Source organism: Leguminivora glycinivorella, chromosome 19 (genome assembly GCF_023078275.1).
Source record: "Leguminivora glycinivorella isolate SPB_JAAS2020 chromosome 19, LegGlyc_1.1, whole genome shotgun sequence".
Classification (NCBI taxonomy): Eukaryota; Metazoa; Arthropoda; class Insecta; order Lepidoptera; family Tortricidae; genus Leguminivora; species Leguminivora glycinivorella.
The window spans coordinates 11,876,499-11,895,229 of NC_062989.1; the positions used below are offsets into that span (position 1 = coordinate 11,876,499).

The 18,731-nt window shown below is 36.0% G+C and overlaps 1 protein-coding gene across 1 annotated transcript in view; it reads left to right on the forward strand.

Annotated features, from left to right (window-relative positions):
• Positions 1-18,731, forward strand: part of LOC125236253 (optomotor-blind protein) — a 175,967-nt gene that overhangs the window by 107,062 nt on the left and 50,174 nt on the right. Inside the window, 1 exon segment of the mRNA XM_048142943.1 lies at positions 3,093-3,188. Within this exon segment, the coding sequence (XP_047998900.1) occupies positions 3,093-3,188 (96 nt within the window).

Below are 18,731 nucleotides of genomic sequence, written 5' to 3' on the forward strand. Positions count from 1 at the left end.
ATTTTGCACAGAAACGTCACTCGGTCCAACACTAAGCATAATTATATAAACCGACCAAATAGGAATCAAAACTAAAAATCAACACCTCAATCAGACCTTTCATAATTCAAACAAGGTTAGAAAAATACATAAATCAATGTGTTAATGATGCTGTCCTCTCTGCCCTCGCGTGCTCTTGGGTCTGGACAGAATTTGTTTTCCGAATAGAAAAAAGGTTTATAAATCAAAGTATAAATGCTGTTCCCTCTGCGCGCGGCTGCTCTGTCCGTGTTTGTTTTGCGGGCGAGAAGTTTGCTCAACCTATTATTACTGTCTCGTTATACTTTTTAACCAGAGGTTGCCAACACTCGGTTTGGTAACTTATAAATGTTGAAGGTAGTGGTTAGTCCTTGGGTCATCTGTTTTAAAAGTTGTCTTAATGTTTGTGAGACTCTTATTAAATCTTTTGAGTTAACTTATTAAAGACTCGGAGTCGTCTATTTAGAGATTGAACCCCGTTTACAAATATCTCAATATTTTTTATAGGTATTAATTATGTAGTGTAAAAGTAATGGGTTAGCGACACAATAAAGAATATAAGGGGAGTGTTCGGAGGAATTAATTCGGACTAGAATCTTCGAGTAAAACGGGTCAAAACTCAAAAACTTTGATTTACTACCAACACCAATTTAAGTGTCTAAGGGCCAGTTGCACCAACCACATTTGACAGACACATCATCGTCACTCAGCAGATTTCTATGGAACTTCTCATACAATAAAATTTAACGAACGCTTTAACGGTGCCAGACGGTTTGGTGCAACCGGCCCTAAGAAAGCTGACACTATAAAGTTTGCAGCGGCTTTTTGCATTCGCTTGACATCGCCTTTTGTAGCTTTTGTAGCTGTGTTTTGAGTTTGGCAGGCACGTTTCTTAAATACAAAAAACCGGAACGTAGTTTGTGATGTATTTCAAACTGTACATATCTATTAGTTACATAGTAGATAAAAAATAAATTGTGGTGCATAGAATTATGTTACTACTCAAAGTGGAACATAGCGGGGCCATATGCTTAATAACCAGATCTAAATACAGCTTTAGGTAATTTAACGTCATTTAATAGTTTTTATTAAGACCTGTAATTAACCGTATCGGTATAAACATCTACGTTTTTCTGTAAAAAAAAAGGCGATTACGGTATTTGGGGTGTTTGTTTATGGGGTTATGATGCTTAGCGTTTTTTTATAATTCCTTGATAGGTATTAAAACATAGTATTTTAGATTTAATGGTACTTTCAAAAAGAACAGATCTTTTTGTGTTTCTAACTGTGAGATGTGACTTGCAACTTTTCATGAGGTGGCCTTTTTCACCATGTAGCCCTGAGGTCTTACTCTTTCCGCTTTTCATCTTTTCTTGATCACACAGGTCTTTCTGGACCCCATCTCACTATACCCACATTCATCATCATCATTATATCAGACCTTTATCGCCCACTGCTCAGCATAGGTCTGTCTTCTAGTACGCCGCTTGTCCTGGTCTTGAGCTAGTCTCATCCATTTGTGCCCCGCAACAGGCTAGTTTCCTACTAGTCAAATCGGCTACTTTTTAAGAACTGTCAAAATGATTTGCTAATATGGTATTACATACTATGAAATACTGAGGAATGACGTCACGGTAAATTCATTTACTTTATAAAAAAAATTTAAAATTTAATCTGTTTATTTCTAAGAAACGTACATGCATTTATAATATACTTAACTGCTAATCTTAAATTGAAAAGATTATTTGAGTTAAGGAGTCTAGTTACATATGAATTGTTATTTATTTTATTTATACATAATTAAGTTATATATTTCTCTTTGTCTTATTAAATAGAAATTATGTTTAAACATAACTACTGTCTATATTTTTCTTCTAATTATGTGGTGCTTTATTGCGTGCACTGCATAAAATATTTTATTTGAAGTATAGGAAACTAGCCTAATTTCCGGATGTCTATATTAGCTGTTAATAACCAGGCCAAAGGTTGTCGACACGCGCCGTCCATATCCCTGCGCAGACGCCGCCGGCGCGGGCGCAGCTCGAAAAAACGTGTTATTATTATTAATAATCTTATTCTGCTTCGGCCAGTATGCCCGTTCTCAGAAGACCCCCCTGTAAAAACGGATAATTGACATATTTAATTGTAGTTTACAATGTATGTCTTGTTACACCTGCCATAAGTTTTATTTGTGACTGTTCTATTTAATACATATTTTATACACCGTGGGCCTGAATAACCTGAATAATTTTAACAGCGTATTCCTGTCCACATTTAGAGACTTTAATATAATTATGAAATATCTGGCTTAGATTCAGAGATAATTACTTACATTTTTCTCTTATAGTGACATAGTAATACATATTTTTAAAATACGTGTAAATAATTTATGGCAAACATCAAAGGCATAATGTTGCGTATATCTCATCTCTTTAGCATAATATTATTAATTTTTTTCTTCTATCCCAATACAAAAAATACATAATTAGGTTAGCTAACTAACAGTCATCAAAAGAAAACATATATTTATAGTATCGCATGTCATTATTATTATTTTATAGCTCGGAAAATTATTCTAATCACAAACGAAGCAAATAGCATATTCATATTCATTTTATTGGTAATAAATAAATCACAAATACAATCGCAAATAATTATATAGCTTATTCCAGGTGACTTTTTTTTTATACTACGTCGGTGGCGTAGCGTACGGCCCGCCTGATGGAAAGCGGTCACCGTAACCTATGGACGCCTGCAACTCAAAGAGTGTCACATGCGCGTTGCCACCCCATTAGAAACTTGTACACATATACACACTTGCCCATTTTAAATTCAATAAAGTTTGTGTTATTTATGTTCTAGACAATGATATGTTTAAAATATTAAAAAGTCCTTAAATTATAATGCCCTTACGAGATTTCCTTAAGCTTTATAGACGAAGTCACTACATAGTCTAAGAGGCCGTCATTATATCACCCACTTAAAAACATTTCTAACAATTTATTATTTATCCCTCTAATACAGGCTTATGGTGCCATGTCCAGTTACTAAAGTACTTTATTTCTCCTTCGTAGGAGCTCATCTATAACCAAAGCCAACGGATGTTGTCAAAACTGCTGTGGCCCAACCCAGCCCCTAGTGCGCCCAGAGACCCCCACTCAGACCATTTGGTTAGTAGACATTTTGTTTTATTTACTTTTTTTTTAGACAAAGAGCTAGCGGTTTTGGGTGACTTAGCTTCGTGTCAGTTTTTTTTTTTTGTATAATTTCTGTGAGTTCATGAACTCATGAGTTCATTATCAAAGCCATGGGGATGATTTTTGAAATTTAGAGTAATCAATTTTGTCAGTCAGCAATCATTTGAACATTGCTATTTTTGAAAAGTGCAATCGAATTGAGGATGTGTCTGTCATACATAATAAGTACATAACGATCAACTCAAAAGCGCCCCTGAATTACACAACGTCTATTGATTGAAACCATTGCACTTTTAATCATAATATAAGCTACAAATTTATAATTGTTATTACAGTTTTCAGGATAAAAAGAATATAAGCGTCAGTCTACCTACTTATTACCTACTAATAAACGATACGAATTCTTAAGTAGGTACTTAATCTTTAGTAGATACCTAAATAATACTCAAAAGACAGCTGCCTCATGTTTCAGTGTTACTAGTACTAGATGAACAGATAATTTCTACTACCAGCCTTGTCAATATTTATGTAGTAACTTTAAAACGTATCTACTCTAAATATTAAACAGCGTAATTAATTAATATCTAGCTTTCATATAACTGACACGATTCTAGCCCCCGAGTTTTAATTAGCTCTTACACTATCTAGATCTGAACTTTAAAGTTCGCATTACCTATAAACTAGCTAAGAGTCAATTCCATAACGGAAATTAAAAAATAATAGCACAAAAATAACCGTCAAAACACGTATCCCGCCCCAAAAAGAACCTATACAAACTACTTTCGTCAAAAAAATTGATGATCCAAATCATAGCGGCAGATGTTAATGATTCTATTATTTATGACTGCTCGTCTACTTTTTTTCTTTTTTTTTTCTTGTTTATGCTCGTTCGTAAACGAAAGGTTAGTCGGCCGTGTTATTTTCCGTTTTTGGGATGATTATCTTTGAATACGTCAATGTTACGGGTTTAATTTAATTTTGATGTGTAAACTTGAGGAATGGTGTGCTTTTTTAATAGTTTAAAGGAAGTTTAGAGAATAGGTTTTAGAATATATTATCGGCCCGCCCTGATTTCGCACGAAATCTTGTTCAAGTCACTCTACAATTACGAAAATACACACAGACATACTTACAGATGGTACAAACGGACATAGTGGGGAATCTTTTTAATTTTTTTTTTCATAATATAAGTAGGATGTGACGTGTCGTAAATTTGGAATTTTATTCAGACTTGCTGCTGAATAGTTTTTTAGAAAACTAAGCTATAAAATATGAATCAGACTGGTTTTTACTTAGATCTTCGTGGGCGATCGAAGGGGCAGAACTATGAAGATATATCATAATTTCAGTTGTTATAAAATTCGGTAGAAATACTTTATAAACTTGTTACCCACCTGCTTGGCCCTCGGGCTACACTTGTTACCAAATCAGTAAAAAATATTGATAGAGATACCATACTAGCGTTTATTGGAAATTTAACTATGGTGACCATGATGAAAAATGATTTAATACAGTTTTCTTTCATATTTTTTTGTTTAAGAATACGCCAATTGTGTTCAATAAATTACTTGGCATTCAAGTGCTTTCTAGTTATTTTTTGTAATTTGTAACGTGAAATATTAAAATAATGTTACCTCAGTAGGTAGCAGGTAGTCGGTGATAAAATGCTACCGTATTTTATGTCACCTATGTTACCTATGCTACCTAATTGGTGAGATGTAATTGTACAATATGTATACAGTACCTATAGTATACAATTACATCTCACCAAAAAGACATTTTCAATTCAAAATTTTAAAACTTTAATTCATTCTCTTTTGATTGTAGTAAGTTGACATACAATTATACTAATAAATACTTAAACAGTAAATGTTTTGAAACTTTTGAACTAACACAAAACCATATTTTCATGGCAAAACAGGTACCTACAACTTTATACATAACAGTAATAGTGAATCACGCACAATAAATATTGATTGATTGAAACTTCCTTTTCTGTAACCACCGTTTGACGTTTGACAAGTCAGTAGTGTCAAGTGACATGACATGTTCATGGTTTAATCATGTGTAATATACAGGCTGCTGTCACTGCTTCGTGTGGAGTATCGGCTATGATCTGTTGCGAGATAAAGCATGAATTGATGCGTCAATAAGTATGTAGCTTCTAGTTTACAGGTACCTTACCTACCTATATATAATAAGTACTTAGCTATCGACCTTCGTATCAGTTTCATATATCGTTTCATCTAATATGTAAGACTTTTTCTAAATACATATACTGTATTTATGTGTAATATACATTAATGTTGTGACACGGTTCTACAAAAAAATAAAAATGTCATAGATCAGCACCACAGGCTTTAAACACTACAAAATGGTATCAATTAAGCTGGTAGGTTCTACTGGAATTATTTACAAAATGGACATAAAAGGTTTATTTCATAATTCATAAATGAGAGGACTTATTTCTCTTATAAGAGGAAAATATTATCTACCTATTAAGGTTAACTAGTTGACAAAGCCAGCTTTACCTAGTATTGAGGTATAACATAGTTTTTTGCAGCATCAAATATGGCTGTTTTCCTTTTATGACTAAACTAATAATGTAATACTATTAATGCCTTATTATCTTCAGTATTTATCGAGTTAGCATTACTTAACATATATTTAATAAGAAGGCTTGTGACATGTCATGCTTTAGTCATACGATATTCTCTATTGTAAATTGTGCCACGTCTTTTATGTCATCAATTGCATAGTTATGACATTTTATATCTACATCTAGTTACTATGTTTCATAACATTCATTTAAATCAGATCTAAGTTTTTTGAATGTCAAATTCATTCCAATAGGTACAAGTACTAAACCATCAAAGATGCATTATTCATCTTATTTGACCGGGACAGGTGGTGTACTTAGATATAGAAGAGAGGCCAGTGCTCAGCAGTGGGCAATAAAGGGCTGATATGATGATCTTATTTTAGTATCTGTGTTCTAATGCTCATGTATCTGTAAAAAATGTCTAAAGTTTATAACCTCAAATAACGAGATCATAATCAGAAACAAAGCAAAGGAAACAAAATTAAAATGACACTACTCATTAAAAGTCCTGATTTAAATTCCAACGTGGTCACCCTACAAGCCCGCGGCGCCAGTGGTCATCTCACCAAGGTGTCTGCACTCTAATTATATGGAAGAAGAACACCTCAAAAAGTCAAATATTTGACCATGATATTTACTCACAAATTATCACCTTACTCGCTTGAAATACGTTATATTATGCTTCGATAATGACTTGCAAAGTGAAAAAAGTTTGAACTTAAGAGCGCGCTAAGTGAAACCTTATTTCGTAAAGTGACGGTTCATTTTACGTTCTTTGAAGTGTCGAAAAAACGCAGAGAGGATTAGCGTAAAAACGAAGTTAATTACAATATGATTAGGGGTCTGTTTCACAAAACTAACAAGCGTTTGTATTTAATTAGGGCAATAAATAGTTATATTGTCGTTAGACAGCTGGTGTTTTATAATACAGGTACCAATGTTTGTTTTAATCCTTAGAAATGACATGTGTGGTCATTATTCGTAGTTTTTTGCATGTTATAATTCGGTTTCCGACTATCATTTGCAGGCATTCGTAATTATGTATGCGTTAGATTTCCGGTCCTTTTTTCGACGCGCGCGCATGATATATCGCTTTTATGATCGATATTTCATTCATAAGTCAATAATTATTGATGTATGTATAAGTGGATAATTTATATGTCAATCATTATAGAAACTCACAACACGTATAGGATCAAGTACCTACTCGTGAAAAGTATCTAACCATTATCTGCTAGATAAAGTTTGGTCGCGGGCAACAGGTAGAAAATATTAACAAGAATTAGAGTTACTGTAGGTATATTATTACCGAATAGATACCTATATGTAATAAACCGTGACGTCATATTATGCTACCTCTAAGTAAATACTAATCTTCAAAATTTTTATTGTGACACTGGGCCGGACACATCTAAAATAAAAAAATAAGTAAATATTATAGAACATTCTTACACAGATTGACTGAGGCCCACGGTAAGCTTAAGATGACTTGTATTGTGGGTACTCAGACAACGATATATATATATCATATATAAATACTTATATACATAGAAAACAACTATGACTCAGGAACAAATATCTGTGCTCATCACACAAATAAATGCCCTTAACGGGATTCGAACCTGGGACCGCGGCGTAGCAGGCAGAGTCACAACCGACTGCCGCATTCCAAACGACCTGTGGGCCAAGAAAAGTACCGAATGGACACCAAACCATAGATTAATTTTAGTCTATGACCAAACGTAGTGCGGCGTGACGGCAGACCGCGAAGGAGATGGCGGCACGATCTTGACGTCTTTCGAAAAGATTGGCCAAACATTGCCTTAAACCGAGACGCGTGGAAGAAAGAGAGGGAGGCCTTTGCCCAGCAGTGGGACACAACAGGCTAACAAATAAATAATAATAAATATTGTGACACATTTGACCTATATGTCAATTGTTACATCAAATACCCTTTTCACACATGATACTCTAAGACAAGTATTGCCTCAACTAATGCATTTTAAACTAAAGCTAAAATTTCACAAACCTTTAAAGTCATCAATCACGGACAATCAATTACCCTTCCCCCTTCCCTTCCCTCCCTTTTCCTCCCCCCAACCCCTTATCGTTTCGCGTATTGGGCGATGTCTCATGGGATTCGAGCCACAGTCGTGCTTCAATTTTAAAAATCTCAACTTGAATATATTGATATGATATTCGTGTCTTGATAGCATTAGAAAAAAGGTAAAATATCATTACCTATATGTATGTATAAAAAGTGAAAAAAAAAAAAAACTCATACAAAAATTACATATTCAATAATTATAGGTATAAGCAAAGACATGTAACTCCGTATAGTCGGATAAAGTCTAAGAAAAAAACGTACCTCAAAGCCATAGAGCTAGATGCCGCTAATATTAATATTTGACATTTTAACACATATACTCACGCCATACATATAATCACGCCAGTATCCCATAAAGGGGTAGGCAGAACACATGAAACTACTAAAGCTTCAGTGCCACTCTTGGCAAATAAGGAGTTGAAAGAAAACTGTGACATTGCAGTGATAGGTTGCCAGCCTCTCGCCTACGCCACAATTTAACCCATATCCCATAGTCGCCTTCTACGACACCCACGGGAAGAAATGGGGTGGTGAAATTCTTAACCCGTCACCACACATTTTAACACATATCAAGCTATCAATATGGGCCAAATTGTCAAAACTGAGGTTTAAAAGTTAAGCTTGTGTCGAGAGATGGCAGTCTCTGCACTGTGATTACTTGATTAGGTACACGTTTTACTTTGACAGTAACTCTCTATAATACTCAATCCTCTTTTGTATAAGGAACTAAGACTGAGCATAAAAATTTAAAGCGAGCTTATATTAATTAATTAAAAGGTAATTTCACCTAATCAATTTATTTTCCATGTTAATAATTATCTACTGAACACGTGTGACACATGTGACCAGTGGACACTTTATTTAAAGCTGTAAAAATTGCAAAACATGGAAAAAAACGATTAGTTACAATAGCGCCTTCGAATCTGACTGAATCTACTCATAAAAGCTAATACTAGAAGCTAAAAGACCAGTTTAGATTTTGATGACTGACCCGCTAAAGTGCATTAGTCTACGGGTCTCAATATACTGGTGACCTACAGTGGAGGGAATACAATACAAGTTAGGGGTTATAAAGCGGTATAAGAATCCATACTAATATTATAAATGGGAAAGTGTGTGTCTGTTTGTTTGTCCGTCTTTCACGGCAAAACGGAGCGACGAATTGACGTGATTTTTTAAGTGGAGATAGTTGAAGGAATGGAGAGTGACATAGTCTACTTTTTGTCTCTTTCTAACGCGAGCAAAGCCGCGGGCAAAAGCTAGTTTATAATAAAAGTGCTATACTATACATGCCTGCACGATGTAACTAATAACCGTTCGTCTCAAATAGTCTCAATGTGTCTTCATAATTATATTTAAGGTAAAAGATAAATTAATTGCCTAACTAATAACTGGGTTCATATAAAAAAATGTTTAAATTTACATTAAAAATGAAGTTGACTGATTATTAGTTGATGATATCGATAAATGCATCAAAAAGATACGCCATTATTCAGTTTAAAAGACTGTAGTACTTCTATCCGATAACAGGTGGCGCTGACTGTAAACTTTTACTGCCCATACTTAGCGCTCATATAAATTGTCAGTTACGACCTCCCTTTGTATAGTAACGACTTTTACGACATCGATGATACTTGCTTATTTAGTACTTTATACCTGGATAATGGATAAACGAACAATACAATAACAAATAGATATTTTATGACTGCTTACGTTTTATGAATGTGTATGATAAAGATGACAAAACGCCGATTATTTAAATAGTGACCTATTTCTGCTTAATGACTTCTTCCTATGCTGAACCAATATCAATTAAATAATTATGGAAATTGTCTATGACCAAGGAAGTTGAAAAATATTTTCTATCAATCATATTCCTATAGAAACGAGTATATTTTTGTAGCAGCAACATACTATCCACTTGTATTTACTAAAACCATTTCTAATGAAGCATGCATTAAAATGTGGAGCAACTTCAAAGACAGTGGCGCCTCTTGCAATTACGGCGCCCATTTGAACGAAACGCGCCCAATTTAAGATGGCCTCTCGCGCCAAAATGGCGGTTCGCGGTGCAAGGTCTAAGTAAATTGTGTTAGAAATAATGGATGATTTTATACTTGAGCTAGAGCGCCTAGTATAAAAGGTTTTATAGTTCAAAACCATCACTTTACAATAGAGTTGCCTATGAATTGCTAGGGATCGTGGTGTTAACGATTTTGTACCCAAAGCACGTAGTGCTAGCGTTCTTATTATTTGTAATTTTGTTCGGGGTTATTTCGTTTTATTGTTTCACGTTTTCAATAAGGAAGTAATGGCATAATATGTGGTTTCTCTATAAATGAGTGAGATAAAAAATAATTATATTTCAAACGGTATATCTAAATGTATCAAACATTTTCAGTTTTATTAATATTCCTTTGCATTGTATTGAATGTATTTTGAATCATTCTTATTTTTTTGTTCACAGCGCGTTAAGTGTGGTAGGGTACTGCCATCTATCGCGCCAGCTGTGAACTAAAACTTTTACTTTGTAAGGTCTCTTAATTAAAATAGTTATAATGCTGTCATAACGAGGTACGCCAGTTTTCGTGGAAATTACTCTCTAATGGCGCATTTTATCCAAGAAACACATGGAATAGACATTTTCGCACATAATAAGAAAAACTAAGTTCTGCGGGCGTCATTCAGACACAATTATGTGACACCAATGTAGCATCAATTCAACGTCCATCTAAGTCGCCTACGCCAGGTTTCGTTTCTGATGTTGGTAACTGCCAAAACTGTACTAACATTTCACCACAGGAAAATAGGTATTTTGGAAAAGTCGCAATTTTTGCTTTGCTCTCACCAACATTTATAAATACGAGTAGGCGCAAGACGTCGAGTTGCGGAAAATCGCCTTTTCTACAATACAGTATTGTATTGTAGAACGGGCAAAGTACAAATATCTACAAATTGAAGATCTTTATATCTTACGAGAATAATAATTTAAGTAAGATGCTTGTATAATAGCCGCTCATTACAGCAAATAACCGTACAATAATGTAATGGAATTACATTCTGCTACAAATCCATCATTACGAATAAAGCAAGCTACATTCCAAAATGTCTTAGAAACAGCAAAATAGCGTATATAGAACCTTTAACGATCATAACACAGAAAATCTAACACTTTACTTACACGATAATAACGCTTATGTCTTTCTAATAAGGCGTTCGCAATTGCACTTAAAAGGTTGAAGTTAATTAAAAGTTCTCTCACACATTTAAACAATTACTTGTTTCTGTCGAGTTTAAAACACTTTTACGCGGCCGGTATTATATTGTTGCATTCCTCACTAATGATAATAACTTAGGAATATGCCTTGAAGTCTGGCCACAGAGCATCTAGAATAGACTAAACGGAATAAAAATAATATAATATCAAATTGAGTTTTTCTAATTAACCAGCACAAGTTTCTGAAATATCCATCGTTCACTTCAAAGTGTATTATTTTTCAAGGTTTTAATTATTGTTCAGAGTCTAAATATTATATCCGTAAATACTATAATGATCCTTAGTAAAGGAGCAAAAGTTCATCATCCTAGATTGCTTCATGTCTATATGCCTGGACCTGAATTCTATGGAAAAACAATGGCGACTGTCGCCAGAGTCGCGCCGCTCGGAAGCGAACCTGCGTCTGTTACCGCTACGAAGCTGAAGCAGCGGCTCTGACGCTGCGGCCATTGCGATAGAGCCGCTTTGCTCGGAAGTCCACCTTAAGCGATTTTGCCGATGGCTAGGTTACCATACTTAATTGTCATACTTAATTAACTCGGTCATAATAAAAACACGTGACGTTCGGTCTTATTCGGCAGCTGATCTACACACATTAATTCGAAAACTAAATGTAACAGTTTCGTATGACACTAGTGTATCAGATTGTATCACTAACAATAACACGTACTTACAGACTTTATCATTACTTATGTTTTGTAAAAAAGATCACAAACATTGAGTTCTACGAGTGAATGTAAACTGTTGTAGAAAACAACCTTGTAACTTGCAGTTGAATAGCGTTTCATTAGGGTCACATTTATATCTGTGGAAACTTGTTATTGGCACATTGTTTATATGTTATAAGCCTTATTGTAACTTTCGCTGTAAATTTTCCTAACAAATAAAATAAAAAAATATGCGGAGTCTTAAGGTTTACATAGTCTGTGATCCTGGGTAGTATAGATTAAGAAAACTATGTTATTCCGCGTCGTGTCAGCTATGCGATAAATGTGAAATTTCAATTGAACAATCACCGGAAGAGGATATCGATAATTTAACTAGAAGACCAACCGGAAGTTTAAGTTGCATTTAAAATTTAAACGCTAGTGTTGTTGAAAGCGTAAAGTTCAGTTTTCCTGAATATAAGTTTTGTAAAAACCGTGAACATTTTGTTTAAGGATAATTCAAACTAGGAAATGGATTGGGGGCAAAGTGTCAATGAAATAACATGTTACTCTAATTTCTGTAGGTAGACATCTCTCGTTCTACGAAGAAGTCGTTAAGTCCAGTTTTAGTAAATAAACATCTCGTATTAAAAACCGCAGTTGCGCCACATTATACATATATCCACTTACCGTCTTCGTCTTTTTTTCAACACACGTTACGCGTTGTATCTTAGATTGCTGCCGTTTCAAAAATCTGGCTATCCTTGGTTCGGTCCTACTGGGCCACTGAAAAACCGTATAAGGTACAGCGGGTCAAATCTCCACTGGGGGGCAAATGTAACTAATCCATTTTTTCCATTATTATGTATCCACTGAACACGCCTACCATATGTAACCGGTGGACACTATATTTAATAATGCAAACATCGTAAAATATGGAAAAAATGGACCAGTTACATTTCCCTTCCAGTCGAGATTTGCCCCGTTTACCGGTACCTTAGTTTAAAAAATTGTTCTAAGATGAGAGTACTCAAACCGACAGAAAGACGGTAACCAGAGCCAAACAGAAGTGTCAAGTAGGTCTGTACTGTGCACACAGACTCGCGTTACGTGGAAACCGATACGCGCGCCGTCGACATACAAAACCAATTACCATTTAGGTAGCTTCGCCGTTCGGTCAATACGCTGTGAATGGGTTGAAAGTTGTTTCGTTAAGCGCAGACCACACAGGCCTGGTGGCTGTGTAGGCTTTGATGTTAGTACAAAAATACGGTCAAAGCTTTAATTTTCAACGTAACCTTGAGTAGTGACCATATAAATGTTGATAAAGTAATTATCAAGGAAAGTGTGTGCTTTGAGGACATTGTTCACGTTCTCCAAATAAAGAATGTCATTGTCTGTATTGAGTAACTTATTAGGGGCCTTCGTATGTGAGGACGGAGCAGGGATCCTGTACTAAAGAAGAATTCCGAAGAAACGGCCTTAGGGAGAATAAGATCGCAAATAGTGTGCTACTTCAAGCTGTGGGCTTTTAGAAATCCCGCTTAAACAGACCCTTACGACACCGGTTATCAATTATATCAGATTTTATGTATGTAGCTATCAGAATATTTATATATATAATATAACTCATTCTAAAAAGGCACGAAAGCTGAAGACGTTTACAAAAATGAGTTACGTACCTACAGACATTTTGCCTCAAACCTTTCACGATCGCTATTAAAGTAATGTACAAGAACTTCCAAAAGTGTTCCTTATTCAGTCAAAGCTAGGTAGTTTTTGTACGACTCAAACTCTTAGGCCCAATTGCACCAACCACTTAACTGTCAAATTCCATATAAAATGGTCGTTTAAACCTCGGGTTAACCCTCCATTTTCGGTGGTGCAAGTGGCCCTTAAAGTGTTATCTGCCATTTAAAAATATTTTCACATTTTCAGTTACGTTTTAGAGCCTGCATGATTCGGAAAAAACAAAGATTTCATCATATAAATGATTCTAGAAGTGTACCTACATGTGGGATTTCGTGAGACCGTAAAATAAATGAAAGCGCATTATTAAAGCAATTATCAAGTCAAATTATATATTTGCATACTTACATAAAAAGTTTTTTAAGGTTATTAACAGCCCGTTTGCAATCTGTGGCAATACATGAGTCAAAATTCGATACTTTCGATAAGAAAATATTGCCGAAATAAATTACTAAACATGTGGAAGTTTGCCCACACAAGTTGGTACAGTTATTAATTATAGCCAGTACGAATTGACGTGAAAATTTAAGGTGTCATTTCGTTTCCAAATTCAGGCAATGAACAATTAAACATTCCTTTGCGATACAAACATTTTACCGTAATATGTTTTAATAACAACACTTCCGTGAGGCGGTGGCATATTAAATATACGAGTATAAACAGAGTGCCCCGTGTGGTCACGGGTTAAGAATTTCACCATCCCCTTTTTTCCCGTGGGTGTCGTAGAAGTCGACTATGGGATATTGGTGAAATTGTGGCGTAGGCGAGAGGCTGGCAACTGTCACTGCAATGTCACAATTTGGATTTCTTTCAACCCCTTTTTGCCCAGAGTGGCACTAAAACTTAGTAGTTCATGTGCCCTGCCTACCCCTTTATGGGATGCAGGCGTGATTATATGTATGTATTTATGTATATGTATAAAGTTATAAACCGAGTAATAATTTGTTGGCGGGTGATGGTAAAATCAGCCTGATTGAAAATTTCGTGTAGATATAATGTGTGGTAGTGACACCAATGTAGGTCGGATATCGTCACTACTTTTAAAAAAACTTGTATCTTCGTCTGTCAATGAAAAGAAAATTGTAGTAAGTATGTATGGAATGCATATAGACTTACTGCGTTTTAACTTTGAGGAGCAGCGTGAGATACGAGATTTTTTAAAAGTAGTGACGATATGTTTGTTAAATTTATTCAGAATCCTGAGGGATAGGTACCTAAACAGTCTAGAAATAGGAGCCCCGCGAAGCGGGCCTTCGTCAACTCGAGGAAGAGACTAACATTTTAATTTTTCAAGATATGTCAGAATTTCACGATCTACCGGATATTAAGGTCCGACCGAGAATGATATTTTTGTCTCGGCCGAGAACGAGACCGAGATTCAATTTGATTCTCGGCCGAGACCGAGACCGAGAATTTGTAAAACAGTAAAAAAATATGCCATTTTTACAAAAAAATGTTTTCATAATCGAAATTCACCTATTAACCAGGAAACCATAGTATGTTGGGTCCTGCTTAGTGTTTGGTTCCGTAACTACCCAAACCTACCCGCGCTCCTTACCTATCTACCGTAGCAAAATAGACTACGTCAGTGACAAAAACAACTATACGGCTCGCTCGGTGGTAAGCAGTCGCCATAGCCTATAGAGGCATGCAATTTCAGAGGTTTTACACGAGCGATTAATACCCTGATTTTTTGTGACTTTTTGCAAGAAATCATAAAACAGGTTGTCGAATCGTGTTTTCTACGGGTAGTTTTCCAGGTTTTACTTGAAAGTCTTTACTAAGCTTTACTTTGATTTTGACGTATTTTTAGGCACATGATTCAAAGTTAAGGGACACGAATTTTTTTTTGATAGCGATTATTTCCAAAATTGTATGTATGTATATCAAAAACATGACTATGAAAAACCCATACTTACTAAAAAAACTCAAAGCATCCACAAAGCTCAAAATTTCGTCCGATATTCCGTAATTCGCCATGATTTCTCTCATGTAAGGCAGGTATTATTCTAACCTGCTGCTTTGATTTTTCGCGTCGTCGTTGTCGTTGTCGTAAATATTTTACACTCTTTTATGAATTATACCTAGGTATTTGTTTGTTTTTGGCAGTCTCGGATTTGCCGAGAATCTCGGCCCATTTTGGCCGAGAACCGAGACCGAGATCTCGGCCCGATTTTCGGCCGAGAATGCCGAGACCGAGACCGAGACCGAGATCTCGGTCGGACCTTACCGGATATTACTATCAGATATCGACAGATATAAAGTAAAGGCCTTAATTTTTAATTATAAATAACGCGATCAAACGGAAACTTAACCACTGTTTACAACAAATTGGAGTCTTTAACTCTAAGCCCTCTTAAGGTTCATTTTCGAATGCGGATCTCTAGAAACGCAATGTCACTCGTAACCCAAATTCGCATGCATATTTTAATTATTTTATGACGTAATTAGTAACCCTGTGCGTCGGTTAGGTCCAGATAATCTTGAGTCGTAACTTGTGATTGGCTCGTTGGGGACTTTCTCAGGCAGTACGATTTGCGTTTGTAATTATTGTGTATAATCCTGCGCGAAAGGTATACAGAAGATGTGTTTGAATTATATGCGAAAAATCACAAAAAAAAATGTTTTTCATATTTTTTTAAGTATACGTACTTTTATGAATGACTGGCCGGAAAAAAACACACCAGAGGGAGTTGTGGAAATCGAGGGGAGAGGCCTTTGCCCAGCAGTGGGACACTATAACAGGCTAAAAAAAAATAAAAAATGAGAAAAAGAGCAATAAGGTATTATATGAGAAATGTCACTAAAACGTCTCAGGTTAAAATGAAATCGTATAAATGATGCGTCTTATCTAGAGTTAGACTAAGGTGGCAGCTATTGTGATAACACAAAGAGCAGATCATAAATAAATATGCGCAGTTTGTTGTTTATAGTAAGATGTTCAAAATGATTTTTTCTGACTCTATTGAATACTAGCTTTTGCTCGCGGCTTCGCTCGAGTTAGAAAGAGACAAAAAGTAGCCTGTGTCACTCTCCGTCCCTTTAAGTAGCTCCACTTAAAAAAATCACGTCAATTCGTAGCTCCGTTTTGCCGTGAAAGACGGACAAACAAACAGACACAGACACCTTCCCATTTATAATATTAGTATAGATAATATTATCCTTATCAATCGTGGCTATCAAATCTGACAAATCAGTGTCAGGTGTCAGATTTCCAAAGATTAACCGACATATTTAGCGTAATAATTTAGATAGTTGCTTAGTTCTAGACTTTATACAAACATGGAACCTAACCTTCTAAAGAGTAATTTATTCTATTAACTACAGAATAGTAATTCTGTAAATAAATACAACTTGATAATAACTATATACTACCCGCACTGTTACATAGTTATTGAGTATTCATTAGTACTAATAATACACAGCCTTCCCATATTTATAACCAAGACACATATAGGTGTCGTATATCATAGCATGTACACTGGTACAGACGGTGCCAAAACTCTTAAGCTAGGACAAATTGATTACATTTAAATTAAGGAAGCGTTTTAGTACACTACTGAAAACTACTTATCTTTATTTCTAATCAGATGTCTCTAAACTATGAGTCGGAAAAAAACAAAATAATAGACCAAGAAGTCTGTAATCCCTGAATTTGAATAGCAATACAGTTTGTTTCTTTGCCTATATCACATCACATGTCAGTAAATTTCGAAAAATTTAGAATTCCCTGGTTTTTATGAGAACCGAGCCCAGGGTTGAAGGATAGAAATCAACCACAGACAAATCAAAGATGAGCCAACATTTGAAAAGTAGATCCAACTGCAATTATATCTAATCGGTACCTACATCAAACCTGATGCTACAGATGTACCTACCTAATATTTCACTCACTCATTTCACTTTTTACCAAAATACCAAAAGGTGTATTACTCGTGCTTGGATATCCTGGAGACAGCTACTCCAGAGACACGGTTTTGCAACTCTAGGCCTTGTGACTAAAGCCGTGGCTTGCGTGGGCGACGATCGCGCGACGGCGATACGAAATCAAACCTTATCGATATGGAAGTATGAGACGCGACGGCGACGGTCGCGCGACCGTCGCCCACGCAAGACACGGCGTAATAACTCCGATCGCCTAACACTTGCGCGCCCGAGCGTCCCGCGGCACCTGTGTCGGCGACTTGAAAGCGCCGTGCGCGGGCGCAAATATTTATTTTAATTTAGACCCCGGCGGCGATCTCTCGTTAATCGGTAATGGCCGCTCGCGATTGTTTCAGCGGTGACGTCACCGTGACGTCAGCTTAATAGAAAAGCTATCATGATTTAAGTAATTACATGCGGCTCGTAGACAAAGGACGATCGCTCATGCTCCAATGCTATCGCCATCGCCTTTATTGTCGCTATACTTGTGTATGAAACGCAACTGTCACTAATAAAGGAAGTGCGATAGAGAGACACAAAAATAGCGGTAGTGAACGTATTTCGGTCGGGTGAGTAGAAAAGATATCACAAATAGTAAAGCGATCGACTCGATTTTCATGAAAATGGCTAAGAACACTCCCGACTAACTCAGCTTACAAAAATAAATAAATCTAAATCGGTTCATTCGTTCGGGAGCTACAATTCCACAGACAAACACACACACAGACAGACAGACAGACACGTCAAACTTAATAGCACCCCGTCGTTTTTGCGTCGGGTGTTCTTCTTCTTATCGTGTCGCGGTTCCTTTCTTATACAGGAGATGCCCTATAGGCAGCAGCATTAACAGCCCTGTAGGCCTAGCATATGATTGCCGCGGGAGTATGTCGCCGCGAGATAGATCACACGTCTTCTTCTAACTGTATTAATGACATAAGGACGGGTAGTCTATCTCGCGGCGACATACTCTCGTCGCAATCATGTGCTAACCCTGCTGACCACAGAACTTAATTTAGATAGAAGAAACAAATTCATATATTTGTATAGGGGCCGAGCGTGTCAAATTTTGTACTGAAGTTGATTCTTGCCTGTAATTTTAAATATGTCTCAGGCTCTTGATTGTTCATAATTTTTGTGTTGTTGCAATTGAATATCACGTAACGAGGCATTTTTTATGTTTTGGTTGACTTCAACTTACAAAAATTGACGC